This window comes from Salmo salar, chromosome ssa20 (genome assembly GCF_905237065.1).
Source record: "Salmo salar chromosome ssa20, Ssal_v3.1, whole genome shotgun sequence".
In the NCBI taxonomy this organism is placed as follows: Eukaryota; Metazoa; Chordata; class Actinopteri; order Salmoniformes; family Salmonidae; genus Salmo; species Salmo salar.
Genome location: NC_059461.1, coordinates 64,890,108 through 64,908,934, shown reverse-complemented (window position 1 = coordinate 64,908,934; position 18,827 = coordinate 64,890,108). Strand labels below are relative to the sequence as shown.

General features: G+C 44.4%; 1 protein-coding gene across 2 annotated transcripts in view; it reads right to left on the bottom strand.

Annotated features, from left to right (window-relative positions):
• Positions 1-468: 468 nt before the first annotated feature.
• rfa1 (Replication protein A 70 kDa DNA-binding subunit) overlaps positions 469-18,827 on the bottom strand; it is a 45,178-nt gene continuing 26,819 nt past the window's right edge. The window contains 4 exon segments of one of the 2 annotated variants that reach the window (NM_001141785.1): positions 469-2,007; positions 9,480-9,566; positions 9,991-10,098; positions 11,341-11,517. In NM_001141785.1, the coding sequence (NP_001135257.1) occupies positions 1,900-2,007; positions 9,480-9,566; positions 9,991-10,098; positions 11,341-11,517 (480 nt within the window). In that variant the 3' untranslated portion in view covers positions 469-1,899. 2 annotated transcript variants of the gene reach the window in all.

The following is an 18,827-nucleotide window of genomic DNA, read 5'->3' as shown; positions in this document are numbered from 1 at the left end:
ATATTATTCGTTCACCATGTTTTAAATTGGTAGTCTACATGCAGGATGTAAGAACTATTTATAATGTGATAGACTTGACTCCCAAAAACCGTCAAAATGTGTGAGTGTGTCATGGAATTAAGTGTTTGAGCTCAGCGACAATCACTGGTTCACCCCTCACTGAGCCCCGAGGCTATTTCCATGGTTACATGTGTGACTGACAGGCCGAGTGTGTGTGGGGGGGGGGATTCACAAACCGATCTGCTCGGCTTTGACACTAGTTATCTTCGGAGCCAAAAGACAACAGCCAACCCAGCCAACAAATGACAACAGCAACGTTATATAGAGGAAACCTCTAGGAAGTCTTCCTAGGGGAAATCACCATATAAAGAAGCAGAGGGTGTCAGTTTGAGAGGTGGGGGGAGGAAGGGGGGGGGGAACGAAGACAAACTCAAGCAATGAGGCACAGCTAAAAAGAACAACATTTTGAACAGTGGGAAGACAGCTTTAATCCATCTCAGCTACACACAATGGGCCGAAGATGCAGCGTTCAGCGGAAACGCGATGGTTATCAGAAGAAAAATGGGGAAGAAGAGCTTTACTGATGTTCTGCTTTAATACAACATGGAAGTCAAGACTACAGGAGGGCATCAGTGGCACATCTGAGCTCCACCTCTGGAGATAGATGTTTGTCCCAATTGGCACCCTATTCCCTATATAGTACACTACTTTGGACCAGAGCCTTATGGGCTCTAGTGCACTGTAAAGTGAATAAGGCAGCATTTGGATGCATCCAGAGAGCACTGTGAGCCAGCTACTGAATAAATCTTTTAAAATGCAGCAACAAAGATTAAGGCTCCAGACCTGTCCCATGACCCCCACCCCACTGCCTTCTCTTTAAATGGGCTGAGACCTGGTTAACCTGCCTGCTGTACAACATGGTTACACTCAGACATTTATCTGGCTACACTCCAGCAGTGCATTCTAACACATCACATTAACCTGGGCCCTTTATTCATATCTATCAACAGAACAAAGCAGAAAACATTCATTTAAAAACACCTGACAACTCCTTCACGTTTGATCACAAACAGGTTTATTTTTATGTAAACTGACCAAATAGATGTAAAGAAAAATGCCAATTATTGCTGTCTGAAATATTCTAACTTAAGAGGTACTGAAAATAATTACAAAGATTAAACCATGTATCTACATAAATACAGTACAGCGCATTTCCAGCATTCTGCCTGCTCTGTGGGTGTGAGAGAGTTAGAAAATCATTGCTCTTATCAGGGATGGGTAGGTCCAGGTATGGTGATGGTGGGAGCGAGTGACAGAGCGCTAGCTACAGTACAGACCCCTGTGCACATACAAAACACCCATGCAATAACAGCTAACTTAAGACAGACCACACAGCTATGATTTCTGTGGTTAAGACTGTCCCATCCCAGGCACCATCCATCCCTCCCTAAAATCCCTCGTTCCATTTTATCCACCACCCAAAATGTCAGCAGTTTCAGAAGTCACCCCCCACCCATCACCAAAACACAGAGATATAATACTGCCCCAGCACTCACTCTCTCTACTGGTTGGGCCAAGAAGACAAAACCAAAACTTCTAGTACCATTCAGCATAGTTAACATATTCAAAGTTCAGTGACTTACAGAGTAACAGAGGTACATGGACACAGCTAAATAAAAAGTATAGAATAGTAACACTTCGGTTACGTCTGAAATAGCACCCTATTCCCCATGTAGTGCACTACTTTTGGTCAAAAGAAGTGCACTACATAGGGTATAGGGTGACATTTGGGATGAAACCTAGGACTGGTTCACAGTCAGTCTGGCAGGTTGGGAAGTGCTGCGGCTGCAGATCAGGGGGCGAAGCTTGAACATAGCCGAGGGGGCAAAGCGAGCGTTCTTATTGGGCGGAAGCCATCTTCCTGATGTTCATGATGAGTCTCTTGCTGTACTCCTTGTGGTCCACAGGTTTCACCTCCATCACCGTGGCCTTGATCCGGGACTCGTCCTAAAGAGACAGGCAAACACATGGAATAGATGTTACACGATGTCCCCCTCAGTGTCCATTCACTACACTCGCTACCTCACAATTATCTCTCCTTCCTCCCAAAGTGTGAACTTATTCACTTCCCTTCACTGATTTCAAAGTAAATGACTGGTACAATAAATGTGGTGGAAATTCTCTATAGCCCATGCCTCCACCAATCCAATGCTTTAGATTTGTGGGAAATAGTGTATTACTGGGATGCACCCACTGTGTTAGAGGGAAGACAAACCAACACAAACCTCAGCCATGTGCAGATCACCTGCTGGGTGTCGACGAACAGTGGCCATTCAACATGTAGAATCATTAGGAAATGAACAGAAAAAGACAGCCGAGGTTCTGTGGTCAATAGGCTGGACACCCGCTGCTTTTAACTGTTGGTCTGCACGGTCTGTTTGGACTTTTACTGGAATGCCTGTTATACAAGCTTGTTCAGCCAAGGACAAAAGCTTGGATTCACCATAGGTCACTGACTGCAGGTTCAGCCAGAGAAAGCAGCACTAAGTAGGCAGGCAGCCTGGTACCAGAGAGATTATCCGACTTCTCTAACACGTTAGAAAATGTGATATTTGAATAGCCTGTATTTAAAATCTGGCATTTAAATGGATGGTGATGCAACCTCTGTGCACTGCGACAGAGACAGCGTTTAAATGTTCTCACCACCTCCGCATCTGTCTAGAGTAGATAAGGTCATCCACCTGGTCCATCACTCTTTAAAGAGGCTGCTACAGTCACCAGCTACAATCACCTGCTACGTCCCAAATGACACCCTATTCCCATTTCCCTACATACTGAACTATTTTTGACCAGAGCCCTATCGAGCCTGGTCAAAAGTAGTGCACTATGTAGGGAATAGGGTGTCATTTTGGATGCCGACATTCACTTGGTCTCCATTAAAATCGCTCAGGAACCACTAGAGGTGAGATGGATACATGTTCCTTTCAATTGACTCACTCTTATTAGAGCCTGAGAGAAAACAAGCCCCCTCTTCTTGTCCCCTCACTAAGAGGGAATCCTGTCCTTCTAAGCAGCCCTTACATAACACAGGGCATAAGTGCATGCTGTAGCAAAACATTTTCCAACGGAAAGCTAAAATATGTGTTTGATATTGGACTGGTAGTTCAAGTAGTCCCTCCCTGTTTGTCAGTTTTCTTCTGTTTTGGTGGATAATGAATGCGACCCAGGAGAAGGTTAGATTCGACAGTCATCACCATCCTACAGTCTCTCTCTCTTTGCAGATCTCTACAGAACAATCCTCAGGCAAGGGTAATAGCTATGCTGCTGCTAAAATGCTAATTGTACACAGCGAACACAAAAGATCAAAACGCTGCAATCAATTGCCGATCTAGAATTTTCTCAGAGGAGAAATACCCATTTCCTGAGTGGGGTGAGCATTGTTCTGGGCTGTGCTAATGTATGTGCAGGTGGCGGGGCAGGGTGCAGAGCGGGGCGAGGGAGGGTGTCATAGGGTGCGTGACAGAAGGAAATGGGGGTGTTGTAGGAAGAAGAGAGAAAAGGTGTTGTAGCACTCCTCTCTCTCACATGGGCTTAAAAAGGACTATCGGCCCTGCGGTTACGATCGGCCCTGCGGTTACGATCGGCCCTGCGGTTACGATCGGCCCTGCGGTTACGATCGGCCCTGCGGTTACGCTGCACTCCCCCCATTAGGTTCAGCTAAAAAGCAATTTATGCAGTCTGGATGTTAGTGCATTCACACTCTCCTATCTGCCTCTAACCACGGCCAGATGGAACGCTTGAGAAGGTATACAGTAACGTTATGGTTCAGTGGATGACCTCAGCCATGTGGGGTTTGACTTCTGCAGCCTGTGGTCCACTGAGCACCTCCCATGTTTACAATACTAGTTATTACTGTAATATTTTTACAGACAAAATGATTGAACCATGGTTTAATTGTTCACTGTTCATTGAATTTAAGTGCTAGCTGCAATGGATATCTTCTCATTTCTACAAGAAACAAGAATGATGTAACCATGGTTGCATTGTGTCTGTTCATAGAAGAAGTCCACTCCATGAAGTACACTAGAGCAGATACGTCCCCATCTCTAGCAGAGGTCTGTTGGTCGCAGCAGGTGTAGACACTAGAGCGAAGACAGCGGTCCTGACAGGTCTGTAGTGTAGTGTCAGTCCTGTGCTCTGCTGCCCCCACCTCGGTTTACATGCTGACACAGTGTGACTGGGGGAGTAGGGGCTCAGCTCGGCTAGCTTAGCAGCATGTGTGTGGTGGATGTGACAAAACTTTGTATGTCTGTGCCTACACTCAGGCTTCAGACAACTCAGGCCCTGTTTGTTCCAGCCACACATAAAACAATTTAAACATTTTTGGAGGAGGCGGGGAAATCACTGTGAGATATATCTAAGATATTCGTTAAAGAGGTAGGGTTTCAGACGTTTTCAAAAGATGGGTGGGGACTTCCGCTGTCTTGACAATAGGGGGAAGCTTGTTCCATAAGCTGCCCAGCATCCCTACAAAGTGCACACACACAACCCACAGATACACACAGTGCAGTTCCAATGAGACCTTTCTTTAATAGTATTAAGTGTGCCAGCGTTGCTATGGTAGATAGTGGGAGCAGAAACCTGACTAACCAAATCACACATGAAAAGGGCATCAGTCTTTTCATCCTGTGTGCAGTGGCTCTGAAACAGACACAGCAGCAGAGATGAAGGGTGGTCTGGAAATGGTCCCTCATCATTTTCTACCATCTAATGAGTAACTCCCTCCCTGGTCACTCTGCTTTAGTCCCCCAACTCACCCTCACCTCCCTTTTCTTCCCCCAGAGCACACTGCCCTCACACACAGGTCTCTCAGGCTCACTCACACACACACACACACACACACACACACACACACACACACACACACACACACACACACACACACACACACACACACACACACACACACACACACACACACACACACACACACACACACACACACACACACACACACACACACACACACACAGCACTGCAGCTCCACAAGCGAGTGTGACAGAGTTTGTCAAGCGATTAGTGTTGGTCACATCTTGCCAGAAAGGCAGGGTTTATGTGGGCAAAGCGAGGAGAATCAGACTGCCGCTTGCTATGCAAATCCACAGCACTTCTCTGCTTCTCCTTCCGTAGTACTACTGCACTGGGCTCGGCCTGTCATGGGTTGGAAAGGGATGGAAGGCAGACATCTATTTGAGAGCTTGACATGGTTTTATGTCCGATGTGCTCTCTTTTCTCCAATGTCCCCCAGACAACCACTTGAGACCCAGACAACCAAGCACTGGAAACAGACTAAACAAGTTACAAGGACTAAACTGTCTGGACCAAGAGAGAAAAGTGAGAGCTAGGGGGAGGGAATAACAGCACTGTACAAAGTTACAGCTGGGTTACGATCACATAAGCTAATCATTGTTACTTATAAACTATGCTTCTCTCACCTCCTGATTCCTTACACAATGATCAAATATATAGTCAGCAGACATGGCTAAGCTGCATCTCTTCCATCAACACAATAGCATGTCTCTGCTAGTCTGTCTGTGGTCAGAGCAGCAGGTAGGTAGCTACAAGGTCACCTCTGGAAGCGCTGACAGCGACTTTTTCTCATCTAATTCTGCATTATACAATCTCCAATTACTGATGCAAACTGCTTCTTGAGTAAAAAAATAATAATTCTGCTGATAACTTCCCAACATTAAGTTTATTAGACAGATGCCATCTAACACGGCTGCTCTCATATGATGCTGTAGTATTGATGTCTAGTAAAGTATTGGTATGAGTCATTAACCATATGATGCTGTAGTACTGATGTCTAGTAAAGTATTGGTATGAGTCATTAACCATATGATGCTGTAGTACTGATGTCTAGTAAAGTATTGGTATGAGTCATTAACCATATGATGCTACAGTACTGATGTCTAGTAAAGTAGTAGTAGGAGTCATTAACCATATGATGCTGTAGTACTGATGTCTAGTAAAGTATTGGTATGAGTCATTAACCATATGATGCTGTAGTACTGATGTCTAGTAAAGTATTGGTATGAGTCATTAACCATATGATGCTGTAGTACTGATGTCTAGTAAAGTATTGGTATGAGTCATTAACCATATGATGCTACAGTACTGATGTCTAGTAAAGTATTGGTATGAGTCATTAACCATATGATGCTGTAGTACTGATGTCTAGTAAAGTATTGGTATGAGTCATTAACCATATGATGCTGCAGTACTGATGTCTAGTAAAGTATTGGTAGGAGTCATTAACCATATGATGCTGCAGTACTGATGTCTAGTAAAGTATTGGTATGAGTCATTAACCATATGATGCTGCAGTACTGATGTCTAGTAAAGTATTGGTATGAGTCATTAACCATATGATGCTGCAGTACTGATGTCTAGTAAAGTAGTAGTAGGAGTCATTAACCATATGATGCTGTAGTACTGATGTCTAGTAAAGTAGTAGTAGGAGTCATTAACCATATGATGCTACAGTTCTGATGTCTAGTAAAGTATTGGTATGAGTCATTAACCATATGATGCTGTAGTACTGATGTCTAGTAAAGTAGTGGTATGAGTCATTAACCATATGATGCTGTAGTACTGATGTCTAGTAAAGTATTGGTATGAGTCATTAACCATATGATGCTGTAGTACTGATGTCTAGTAAAGTATTGGTAGGAGTCATTAACCATATGATGCTGTAGTACTGATGTCTAGTAAAAGTATTGGTAGGAGTCATTAACCATATGATGCTACAGTTCTGATGTCTAGTAAAGTAGTAGTAGGAGTCATTAACCATATGATGCTGTAGTACTGATGTCTAGTAAAGTATTGGTATGAGTCATTAACCATATGATGCTGTAGTATTGATGTCTAGTAAAGTAGTAGTAGGAGTCATTAACCATATGATGCTGTAGTACTGATGTCTAGTAAAGTATTGGTATGAGTCATTAACCATATGATGCTGTAGTACTGATGTCTAGTAAAGTATTGGTATGAGTCATTAACCATATGATGCTGTAGTACTGATGTCTAGTAAAGTATTGGTATGAGTCATTAACCATATGATGCTGTAGTACTGATGTCTAGTAAAGTATTGGTATGAGTCATTAACCATATGATGCTGTAGTACTGATGTCTAGTAAAGTATTGGTATGAGTCATTAACCATATGATGCTGTAGTACTGATGTCTAGTAAAGTAGTAGTAGGAGTCATTAACCATATGATGCTACAGTACTGATGTCTAGTAAAGTATTGGTATGAGTCATTAACCATATGATGCTGTAGTACTGATGTCTAGTAAAGTAGTAGTAGGAGTCATTAACCATATGATGCTGTAGTACTGATGTCTAGTAAAGTAGTAGTAGGAGTCATTAACCATATGATGCTGTAGTACTGATGTCTAGTAAAGTAGTAGTAGGAGTCATTAACCATGGCAACCATGAACAAAAACATGGACTTTGTCAATATGAGACCCTTACATTGTTCATCCTACGTCAGAAAACATGCTCTACAACCTAGCTACACGACTCAAAGTAAGAAAAACAGATTTTTTTCCTCTCAAGGAAAACTGGCTTGCAGCAGAAAGCCCAGACATGTTTTAAGGAAACATTTGGTTGAGGCAATGGCCAGGACATCCTTGAAACAGCAGGCTCCTGTAAACTGCCGAGGCTGAGCTGTGCTCTCACACACACACACACACACACACACACACACACACACACACACACACACACACACACACACACACACACACACACACACACACACACACACACACACACACACACACACGTTGTGACAGACAGTGGTCTCTACTCTTCTGTTGTTAATGGGCCTCCCTGGCAGAGTTCCAACTCTCCCTGCTCTCAGTCCCAAACCAATCAATTATTTTATGCTGTGCCCTCAAAACAAGGCTCCATCTGTGTAGCTTCCAGGAGAGGGTGACCACAACTAATCTGTGTGCACCTTTCACACAGCCCCTGAAAACGAGCTGTCGTGTCAAGAAAACCCACCGTCTGTTCTATTCTGTGGTCTCTCTCTACAGACGAAGGGATGGAAGGAGAGGAGAGAAGAGGCAATTCAACCAATAAAAGGAGAAATGCCACAGCCAAATGCTGATATTTGTCAGGCCAATTGGAATATGAACGTCACACACAGCTGAACATAGAAAGAAGCTGTTTACATACCGATTTCAATAAATTGGCATTCAGTCAAACCTCTGAACAAGATGTATGTGTGTCTGTGTTCTTTTTCCTCCCATCCAGATGACTGGAATGGAACAACACAACCTCTACCTCATAGTTGGCAACACGCTCTGATATGAAGTAATAAATGTCTGTTAGGCTTGAGCAGTATACCGGGGCATTTGGAAAAAGCCACATGATGGTTTTTCAATACTGTCAATAGCACTGAAACAATTTTGGAATTTAATAAAAGTTGAACATTTGTTGCTACTTTTTAAAGTAAATACCTGCAGTCAATTTTGTAATACGTTAGGAGATGAAGAACATTGCGTTCTTCATTTGACCTGTTACATTATTACAAGCACACAATGACAAGAGACCGGAGCCTTGTTGTGCAGCACGCGCTAGGTGATCTAGTTACAGTATGGAACTCACAACTAAATATTTGCCAGCTAAATATCTTATAACTATTAAGTTAACTGTCTAAAATGTGCTAAATGCTCTGCAGTTCTGCATTTGGTTTGCTAATTTAGTAGCTAGTTAGCTATCTATCTGGTTAGCTTCTTCCAAAATCAAGCCTTCGCTTGGTAACAGCAGAGAATCCCCTCCTGGATCAAGAGCCTTGCTAGCTAATATTTGTTTTGTGCGTGCAGCAAACTGTTACTTGTATACAAGTATAGTTTAAGTCAGAATCTGTACAAAATGTTTGCAATGTGCTCATTAGCATTTAAGTTAGCATTCTCTACAGGATTTCACATGTACTTGTTAGAATTGATAACCTTCGGATTACAGAGTATCAGTGGGGTTTGAAAACAGCGCCCCTTGTTTTCAGTGTCGGTATTACTGAATATCCTGGTATGGCGTGAAGTTATGGCAATCTGGATACCGCCCAAGCCTGATGTCTGTCATTTTATACATTTAGTGTCAGATCAATATATCGGTTGACTGATTAAAATCGGCTGATACTTTCCCCCCTCTCTTTTAGATCTATCATATCGGTCTTTATATCACCGATATTGACAAATGATGAACAAAAACATGCTAATCTTAGGACTTCTGTTCACGTAATGTTTGTTTTCAATTGTAAGAAATTACATTCAAAAGTATCTTTGAAGAGACATATATCACGTCTGAAAAACAATGCATCGGCCGATAAATTGGAACAGGTATTACTTTGCCTCCCAAAAATAAGCATTGTATTGGATCCCAAAATCCCATATCTGTCAGGCGCTACTTACATTGTAGGTCTCCAGCTTCACTCTGTTACGGAAAACGAACGTGTGGAAGTTGGCCTGCTGAAAGATCTCCTCGAAGGCAGCTTCATTCTGCATGAAAATTAACAAAATGGGATCAATTTAACTTTAATGACACTCAGAAACTTGCTCGTTTCCATTAAAAAGCCATTGTTTTAATCAAGATGGCTGGTTCTAAATCAAAGCCGTTTTCCATCTAATTAAAATGTTCAAAATAATGTAGCGCAACATTTTTTGTTAAAAATCACTTGTGATTATTTCAATAGAAGTCCTTGGGTTATAGAAGCTGTGTGAGGGCGGACAGAGACCACACAGCAGCCTGTTTAGGCAGAGCAGAGGTAGCTGGTGCTGGTGGCTGGCAGGGACAGGCTAGAGTAGACCGTGCCTGGGGTTCAGCACCTCCTCTAGGCCCTTTCCTCAGGCCAGGCTTTCAACCAGAAAGAGAAGGAGCGAGACAGGGTGACAGGCGGGCAGAGAGGGAGACAGGCAGGCTCACCGAGTCCTTGAGCTGCCCTAGGTAAGCAGCGTTCTGTCCCAAGATGGCTTCAGCACTCTCCTGGAAGCAGGTCACCCACTGGTTGTCCCCGTAGTCTGCTATGTTGGCCTGCAGGACGAGAGGAGGAACAAAGAGACAGACGCATGTTAGGAGTGAGTACTGGGGAAAGTCAAAGGTCATCTGGGCTTTGTTGATCATTGGTTGCAACACAAATAGCACCCCATTATCTTTATAGTGCACCACTTTTGACTAGAGTGCAATGGGCCCTGGTCAAAAGAAGTGCAACACATAGGAAATAGGGTGCCATTTGGAACACATTCAGTCTATTAAAAATGTAGGCTTCTCAGAGATTTGATACTTTGGTTTATTATTGTTAATGATGTCACGTTGCTGCTGAATATTCAATGTATTGTCGATTGCACAAGTTTATACTCCTGGGAAAATCATTATTATAGAACTCTCCATTTGGCACCAGCAGAACCAAGGTGTACGTGTGATGAGAGCTGCGCACAGTGGTAGCATATTCCCAGCTTATGATCCAGTTCTGTGAAGAAAAGCAATATGCTGACTGGCGAGAGGTGCAAAACAATAGAAAAGCAGCTTATTTTAGATGTCTGGCTGCAAGAGCTCGTTTGCTGACTAAATGAGGTAGTATTTTAATGCTGCTATTTTTAACAAGCAGAGAAAAAAAATGCCTCAACATTGATGGGGGGGGGGAATAGAGCAATTAACTCAACATAATCCTGACTTCTACCTAACAAAACCAATAAAATGAATCCGAAATAGCCAGCCACTATTTAACACTTGCAGCAGCGAGAACAGAATGGCCTTAAATAATCTTCTTCAAACATGTGTAAAGAGCTCCGACGGGGAGAGTTAAAGACCGTCAGAGAAGTAGAACCACAGGGGAAGACTGGCTGGAGTCCTGGGAGAAGAGGGGAAAACTGTGGCCAGAAGGAAGGAGAGAAAGGAGTGAAAGAAAGAAAGGGGTGTGAAGACAAGCGAGAGCAAGAGTGAAAGGAGGGAGGAAGACAGAAAGCGAAAGTGCGCGTGCCAGAGAAAAAGCGCAAGAGGCAGAGTAATGAGAGGCAGTATGTATATAAGTCCCCCAGAGGAAGACACACCCAGCCACAGCAGCAGCAGACACAGCCCCACCAAGGGTCCTGTGAGGATGAGAGAATGAATAGAGGCCTAGGGGACAGGGTCAGGAGCCGGCAGGAACTCTGTCACAGTGAGGGTTAATAGGGTGGGACACAGCATGTGCGTTCCTACGTGTGTGTGGGTCCTCTGACTGTGCGTACTGAATCCAGCCAGAAAGCCAGAGGGTTTAGACAGAGCTGAGCCACTCACAGAGAGGATGAGTCGGTACTTGAAGTTGGGGAACTCTTTGTCACACTTCTCACAGCGGAACATGCCGTTCTGCTGGTCCACCACCTTCTTATTGCAGTCCTGACTAGGGCACGCCTGGTACAGACAGTTCTCCTTACGGATGTACACTATGGTGGCGATGCAGCTGAAGTAGTCTGCCTGGAGAGAGACACACACAACATTACTGAGTATACTTCTTAGTCCTTTTTAAAAGTGTACACTTCAGATGTTTTGTGGAAGATCATATTGCTATACCTGCAGCTGAAGGAGTACGCCCGGACGGACACACCCACACACAAACATACGAGAATCATTCTGTCAATCCTTTTGAAATGGAGATGTTTTGTGGCAGGCCATATTGTAATGTGCAGGTTTGGTCTATGATTTCTACATAAGGTTCATGACATTACACAGCACAGAACTAACAACTAATAAGCACTAAAGAACAGATCTAAGAGGACATAAACTAGAATATTCAAACTCTATTAAAAGAGAAACATTACTGCAGTGGGATGCAAAAATAACAATCCAACCGCAATCTGCATAGCATAGCTCCAAACACAAATACAAAACTGCAAAGGCAGGCTACCTCATCTTTTTTATGGGGGCATATGCAAAGTTTATAACCCCAATATACATAAACAGCCTTTCAGAATAATTCCGAGCCTGTCGGAGAGCAGCAAACACCTGCTGAGAATTTCCCAACGCTGAGTCTTGAAATATATAAATGGAGACAGACAGAAAGGGCTGTGGGAGGGAGCAACATAATGACGTGACTCAGTGTCAACAGGGTTGGAGAGGAGTCCCGTCGCCTCTCGTTCTGTCAACAGGGTTGGAGAGGAGTCCCGTCGCCTCTCGTTCTGTCAACAGGGTTGGAGAGGAGTCCCGTCTCCTCTCGTTCTGTCAACAGGGTTGGAGAGGAGTCCCGTCGCCTCTCGTTCTGTCAACAGGGTTGGAGAGGAGTCCCGTCGCCTCTCGTTCTGTCAACAGGGTTGGAGAGGAGTCCCGTCGCCTCTCGTTCTGTCAACAGGGTTGGAGAGGAGTCCCGTCGCCTCTCGTTCTGTCAACAGGGTTGGAGAGGAGTCCCGTCGCCTCTCGTTCTGTCAACAGGGTTGGAGAGGAGTCCCGTCGCCTCTCGTTCTGTCAACAGGGTTGGAGAGGAGTCCCGTCGCCTCTCGTTCTGTCAACAGGGTTGGAGAGCAGTCCCGTCGCCTCTCGTTCTGTCAACAGGGTTGGAGAGCAGTCCCGTCGCCTCTCGTTCTGTCAACAGGGTTGGAGAGGAGTCCCGTCGCCTCTCGTTCTGTCAACAGGGTTGGAGAGGAGTCCCGTCGCCTCTCGTTCTGTCAACAGGGTTGGAGAGGAGTCCCGTCGCCTCTCGTTCTGTCAACAGGGTTGGAGAGGAGTCCCGTCGCCTCTCGTTCTGTCAACAGGGTTGGAGAGGAGTCCCGTCGCCTCTCGTTCTGTCAAAATGTTGTAGAGCTCCCTTCCTGTTTCTATACCCCCACCTCATACGCCTTTCTGCCACAGACAGGTGGAATCTCTCTCCCCCTCCTACTGCTCGTCACCACCCTGCAGGTGGCCATGGGGACAGAGATGTGACAATGAGGTGACAGAGGCCCAGTGAGGTGAAAACAGGGTCACGTTGAAGGGGAGTGAAAGGAGCAGACACCTCCACGTCTTAACACAGTCTACATCCCAAACAGCGCCCTATTCCCTATGTAGTACATTACTTTCGACCAGGGCCTATAGGCAGCACCACATGGTAATATCTCATTATGGAAACACACACAGGAGAACCTCTGAGGCCAAGCACCTTCATCAGTCAGTCATTAGGATTCATCCAGAGGACAAAACAGGGTATGCTCTTTTAAAAACCCATAACACTCCCTTACACAATAATGGCCTACAGTAGGATTACAACAGGGGATTGTAATAACCTGGACGTCCTGATTCATATTCATGGAGGGGAACATTGCCTGGCGTACAGAAAGGAAAGCAGGGGACAGGAAACAGGACATTTCTGCCTGGTGCACTTCATTGAGAATTCCGCATGCAAGAGTTTCTCTTTCTTTCTCTCTATAGTTCACAATCTAGATGGAGGCCCCAGGCAAAGTCTTAACCTCCAGTTTCAAAGGAAATAAATAGAAAAACTAAAGGGAACGTTTCCGCCACATTGGCCGTAATTGATTTTGCTCTCTCCCCATAGGCTGACTGCTGGACACTGTCAGTATGCCTAAGGAATACAGCCATAATTAAATTGCACAGAAGGACAATTTATATTTTATGTCACTTCAGACCACAAAACACTTGGGGAGTAATCAATGACAGTGGCCAAATGAGAGACAAATCTCTCCCCTTTCAACGCATGGAATCTGCCTTTAAAACTACAGGTGTTTTAACAAACACCACATATTTCCCTTCCCACACTGCAGCTTCCCCAAAGAGCACTAATTAACCAAGTTAATACCTCCGCAATTACCATGTCACTCACCACAGAGAGAGAGATGAGACCACTGAAGACGTTTTTCTCCTGTCTCTGTCACAAGGCTTTACATAAGCAGGCAGTGTCAAGCCATCGGGAAGGAGCGGACTGTGGACGGGGTTAGCCATTCGCTGTCGACAGGGCAAGCCGGTGTTGTGTAAATTGGAGGTTTTGACAGAGACTTTGTGACAGGAACAATTAATTGCCGCTGACTTGCGGAGGGCTTTGAGAGGGCCGACCTTGTGACCCCATGTCTCTGAGTCTCTACGGGCTGAGCGTGAACAGTACGAGGAGGACAGACTGAGCTCGAGTCAGCTCCTCTGTCAAACCCAGCCTTCAGCACACACAGACACTACAGGCTGAACTAGAGCCCTGGGTCACACCTCTCCTCTCCCCTCCTCCTCCCACACCACAGCCTAATGCCAGGAGAAAGCTCCTTAACCCAACAGGGGGCTAATGGATAGTGTGGAGGACTCTGGTCAAGGTCAAAGGAACTAGTGAATCAGCAATGCTCATACTGGTTAGCCTATATAGTGCCAACTGCCTACTCTAAAATGAGATAGTGACAACGTTTACATGCACTTTACTATGTTCATTTTAAAAAACATCAGCAAAAGGCCAAACTGAAAGTAAGCATACAGTGATTAAAACACCTGGTTTTCTGAGCAATCTTTCAAATTATTTGGACATGTAAACAGCTTAATCAGTGTTCCAGTGGTGGGGAGGCAGGCGTTGGGCCAGTAACAAAAAGGTTGCTAGATCGAATCCCCGAGCTGACAAGGCAAACATCTGCTGTTCTGTTCCTGAACAAAGCAGTTAACCCACTGTTCCTAGGCCGTCACTGTAAATAAGAATTTGTTCTTAACTGACTTGCCTGGTTAAATAAAGGTGTAAAAAAACAGGTCTGCGTATGTGCCAGCACCGGTAGCCTCCCTCTTATGCGCGAGAGAAGTGAGTTCAGAAAAACTGAAAGTATACATCTTAAAAATAGATTTCACATCAAACTTTATATGCCGAAACCAGAAACAAAAAGGATTTGCAAAAATAACATGGTCACGGTGGTAGAACGTCTATTTTGATTGGCGATTTTCTGCATTTATCTATCAGGTAGCCTGATTTCAGATGTGTCCATGTGATTTTAGGGAAATCATTTTTTCTTCCAAAGCATGTAAATGTTTTAAACAATTATATTAATCCACAATAATGTGTGCAAGTAACCTACAAAGTCTACAATGTGAGGAGCGTGTCAAGTAACTGGTCAGCCTATATAGTGTCCATAACACTACAATGTGAGGAGCGTATCAAGTAACTGGTCAGCCTATATAGTGTCCATAACACTACAATGTGAGGAGCGTATCAAGTAACTGGTCAGCCTATATAGTGTCCATACACTACAATGTGAGGAGCGTATCAAGTAACTGGTCAGCCTATATAGTGTCCATAACACTACAATGTGAGGAGCGTATCAAGTAACTGGTCAGCCTATATAGTGTCCATAACACTACAATGTGAGGAGCGTATCAAGTAACTGGTCAGCCTATATAGTGTCCATACACTACAATGTGAGGAGCGTATCAAGTAACTGGTCAGCCTATATAGTGTCCATAACACTACAATGTGAGGAGCGTATCAAGTAACTGGTCAGCCTATATAGTGTCCATAACACTACAATGTGAGGAGCGTATCAAGTAACTGGTCAGCCTATATAGTGTCCATACACTACAATGTGAGGAGCGTATCAAGTAACTGGTCAGCCTATATAGTGTCTATACACTACAATGTGAGGAGCGTATCAAGTAACTGGTCAGCCTATATAGTGTCCATACACTACAATGTGAGGAGCGTATCAAGTAACTGGTCAGCCTATATAGTGTCCATAACACTACAATGTGAGGAGCGTATCAAGTAACTGGTCAGCCTATATAGTGTCCATACACTACAATGTGAGGAGCGTATCAAGTAACTGGTCAGCCTATATAGTGTCCATAACACTACAATGTGAGGAGCGTATCAAGTAACTGGTCAGCCTATATAGTGTCCATACACTAGAATGTGAGGAGCGTATCAAGTAACTGGTCAGCCTATATAGTGTCCATAACACTACAATGTGAGGAGCGTATCAAGTAACTGGTCAGCCTATATAGTGTCCATACACTACAATGTGAGGAGCGTATCAAGTAACTGGTCAGCCTATATAGTGTCTATACACTACAATGTGAGGAGCGTATCAAGTAACTGGTCAGCCTATATAGTGTCCATACACTACAATGTGAGGAGCGTATCAAGTAACTGGTCAGCCTATATAGTGTCCATAACACTACAATGTGAGGAGCGTATCAAGTAACTGGTCAGCCTATATAGTGTCCATACACTACAATGTGAGGAGCGTATCAAGTAACTGGTCAGCCTATATAGTGTCCATAACACTACAATGTGAGGAGCGTATCAAGTAACTGGTCAGCCTATATAGTGTCCATACACTAGAATGTGAGGAGCGTATCAAGTAACTGGTCAGCCTATATAGTGTCCATAACACTACAATGTGAGGAGCGTATCAAGTAACTGGTCAGCCTATATAGTGTCCATAACACTACAATGTGAGGAGCGTATCAAGTAACTGGTCAGCCTATATAGTGTCCATACACTACAATGTGAGGAGCGTATCAAGTAACTGGTCAGCCTATATAGTGTCTATACACTACAATGTGAGGAGCGTATCAAGTAACTGGTCAGCCTATATAGTGTCCATACACTACAATGTGAGGAGCGTATCAAGTAACTGGTCAGCCTATATAGTGTCCATAACACTACAATGTGAGGAGCGTATCAAGTAACTGGTCAGCCTATATAGTGTCCATACACTACAATGTGAGGAGCGTATCAAGTAACTGGTCAGCCTATATAGTGTCCATAACACTACAATGTGAGGAGCGTATCAAGTAACTGGTCAGCCTATATAGTGTCCATACACTAGAATGTGAGGAGCGTATCAAGTAACTGGTCAGCCTATATAGTGTCCATAACACTACAATGTGAGGAGCGTATCAAGTAACTGGTCAGCCTATATAGTGTCCATACACTACAATGTGAGGAGCGTATCAAGTAACTGGTCAGCCTATATAGTGTCCATACACTACAATGTGAGGAGCGTATCAAGTAACTGGTCAGCCTATATAGTGTCCATACACTACAATGTGAGGAGCGGCAGGATTCAAGAAAGAACAATAAGAGCGCTATACTGAGGCTTGGTGACACCAGGCCCTGGAGAGCTGCAGAACCAGGACTAGATCACCGAGAGCCAGGAGCAACACTACTAAAGCCCAGCCAGCCACTGAGCCAATCACCACAGCAATGCCCCAACATCCTCCATGCACACAGACAGGTAGGGATTTAGCCACAAATAGGTTTCTAGTCGAGTGTTGCTCTTCTATTATTTATCTAGGCCTATATATTTGGAACAACATGCCCCATTTTCTCCTCCGTTTGCTAAGGTAGGACATTTTCTCACATGCTCTTTGACCCAAGCCTGTCTATACTCCAAAGCCCTCTATCCATTCTCCAACACCTCAGTCCTTCACACGACCCGAGTCCACCTGTGTCCGTTAGTCAAGCCTGAGCTTTTCTACCATTTTCCCCCTCTCCTAGTATAATGGCGCCGGAGGGGATGGCTGCTGTTTTATGGGCTCCTAACCAACTCTGCTATTTTGTTTGTTTTTTCGCATTGTTTGCAACTAATTTTGTACATAATGTTGCTGCTACCGTCTCTAATGACCAAAAAGAGCTTCTGGACATCAGAACAGTGATTACTCACCTCGAACTAGACAACTTTTTTTTTTAATGAGTCCGACGTGAAGGATATACTGCTTTGTCGAGACAAGGCCCAAATCCCTGTCATCAGCATGAAGACGGAGAAAAGGGGGGAGGAGGGCGGGGTGCCTTGGCAGAATTCGCTGACGAGTAGGTAAACCACCACTACCCTCGGTATTACTGGTCAACGTGCAATCACTGGAAAACAAACTGGACAATCCACGATTAAGACTATCCTACCAACAAGACATTAAAAACTGTAATATCTTATGTTTCACGAGACTTGGCTGAACGACGACACGGATAATATAGAGCTGGCTGGCTTCTCCGTTCATCGGCAGGACAGAGTAACTACGTCTGGTAAGATCAGGGGCGTGAGTCCATTTGTCAATAACTGCTGGTGCGCGATGTCTAATATTAAAGAAGTCTCGAGGTATTGCTCGCCTGAGGTAGAATACCTCATGATAAGCTGTAGACCACACTATCTATATTATTCGTAGCCGTCTATTTTCGACCACAACCCGATGCTGGCACTAAGACCACACTCAACAAGCTGTATAAGGCCAAGAAAATGCTCATCCAGAAGCGACACTCCTAGTGGCCGGAGACTTTAATGCAGGCAAACTTAAATCCTTTATACCTAATATATATATACATTTATTTTTAAGCTCTAGACCACCTTTACTCCACACACAGACACGCAAACAAAGCTCTCCCTTGCCCTTCCTTTGACAATAATTATATCCTCCTGATTCCTGCTTACAAGCAAAAGTACCAGTGACTTGCTCAATACGGAAGTGGTCAGATGACACGGATGCTACGCTACAGGACTGTTGTGCTAGCACCGACTGGAATATGTTCCGGGATTCATTCAATGGCATTGAGGAGTATACCGCATCAGTCACTGTCTTCAACATAAAGTGCATCGACGATGTCATCCCACAGTGAACGCATGTACATTTCCACACCGAGCTCAAGGCTAGAGCTGCCGCTTTCAAGGAGTGGCACACCAATCTGGACGCTTATAAGAAATCCCGCTATGACGTCTGACGAACCATCAAACAGGCAAAGCGTCAATATAGGACTAAGATTGAATCCTACTACACCGGCTTTGACGCTCGTCGGATGTGGCAGGGCTTAAACTATTACGCGAGCTGCCCAGTGACGTGAGCCTACCAGA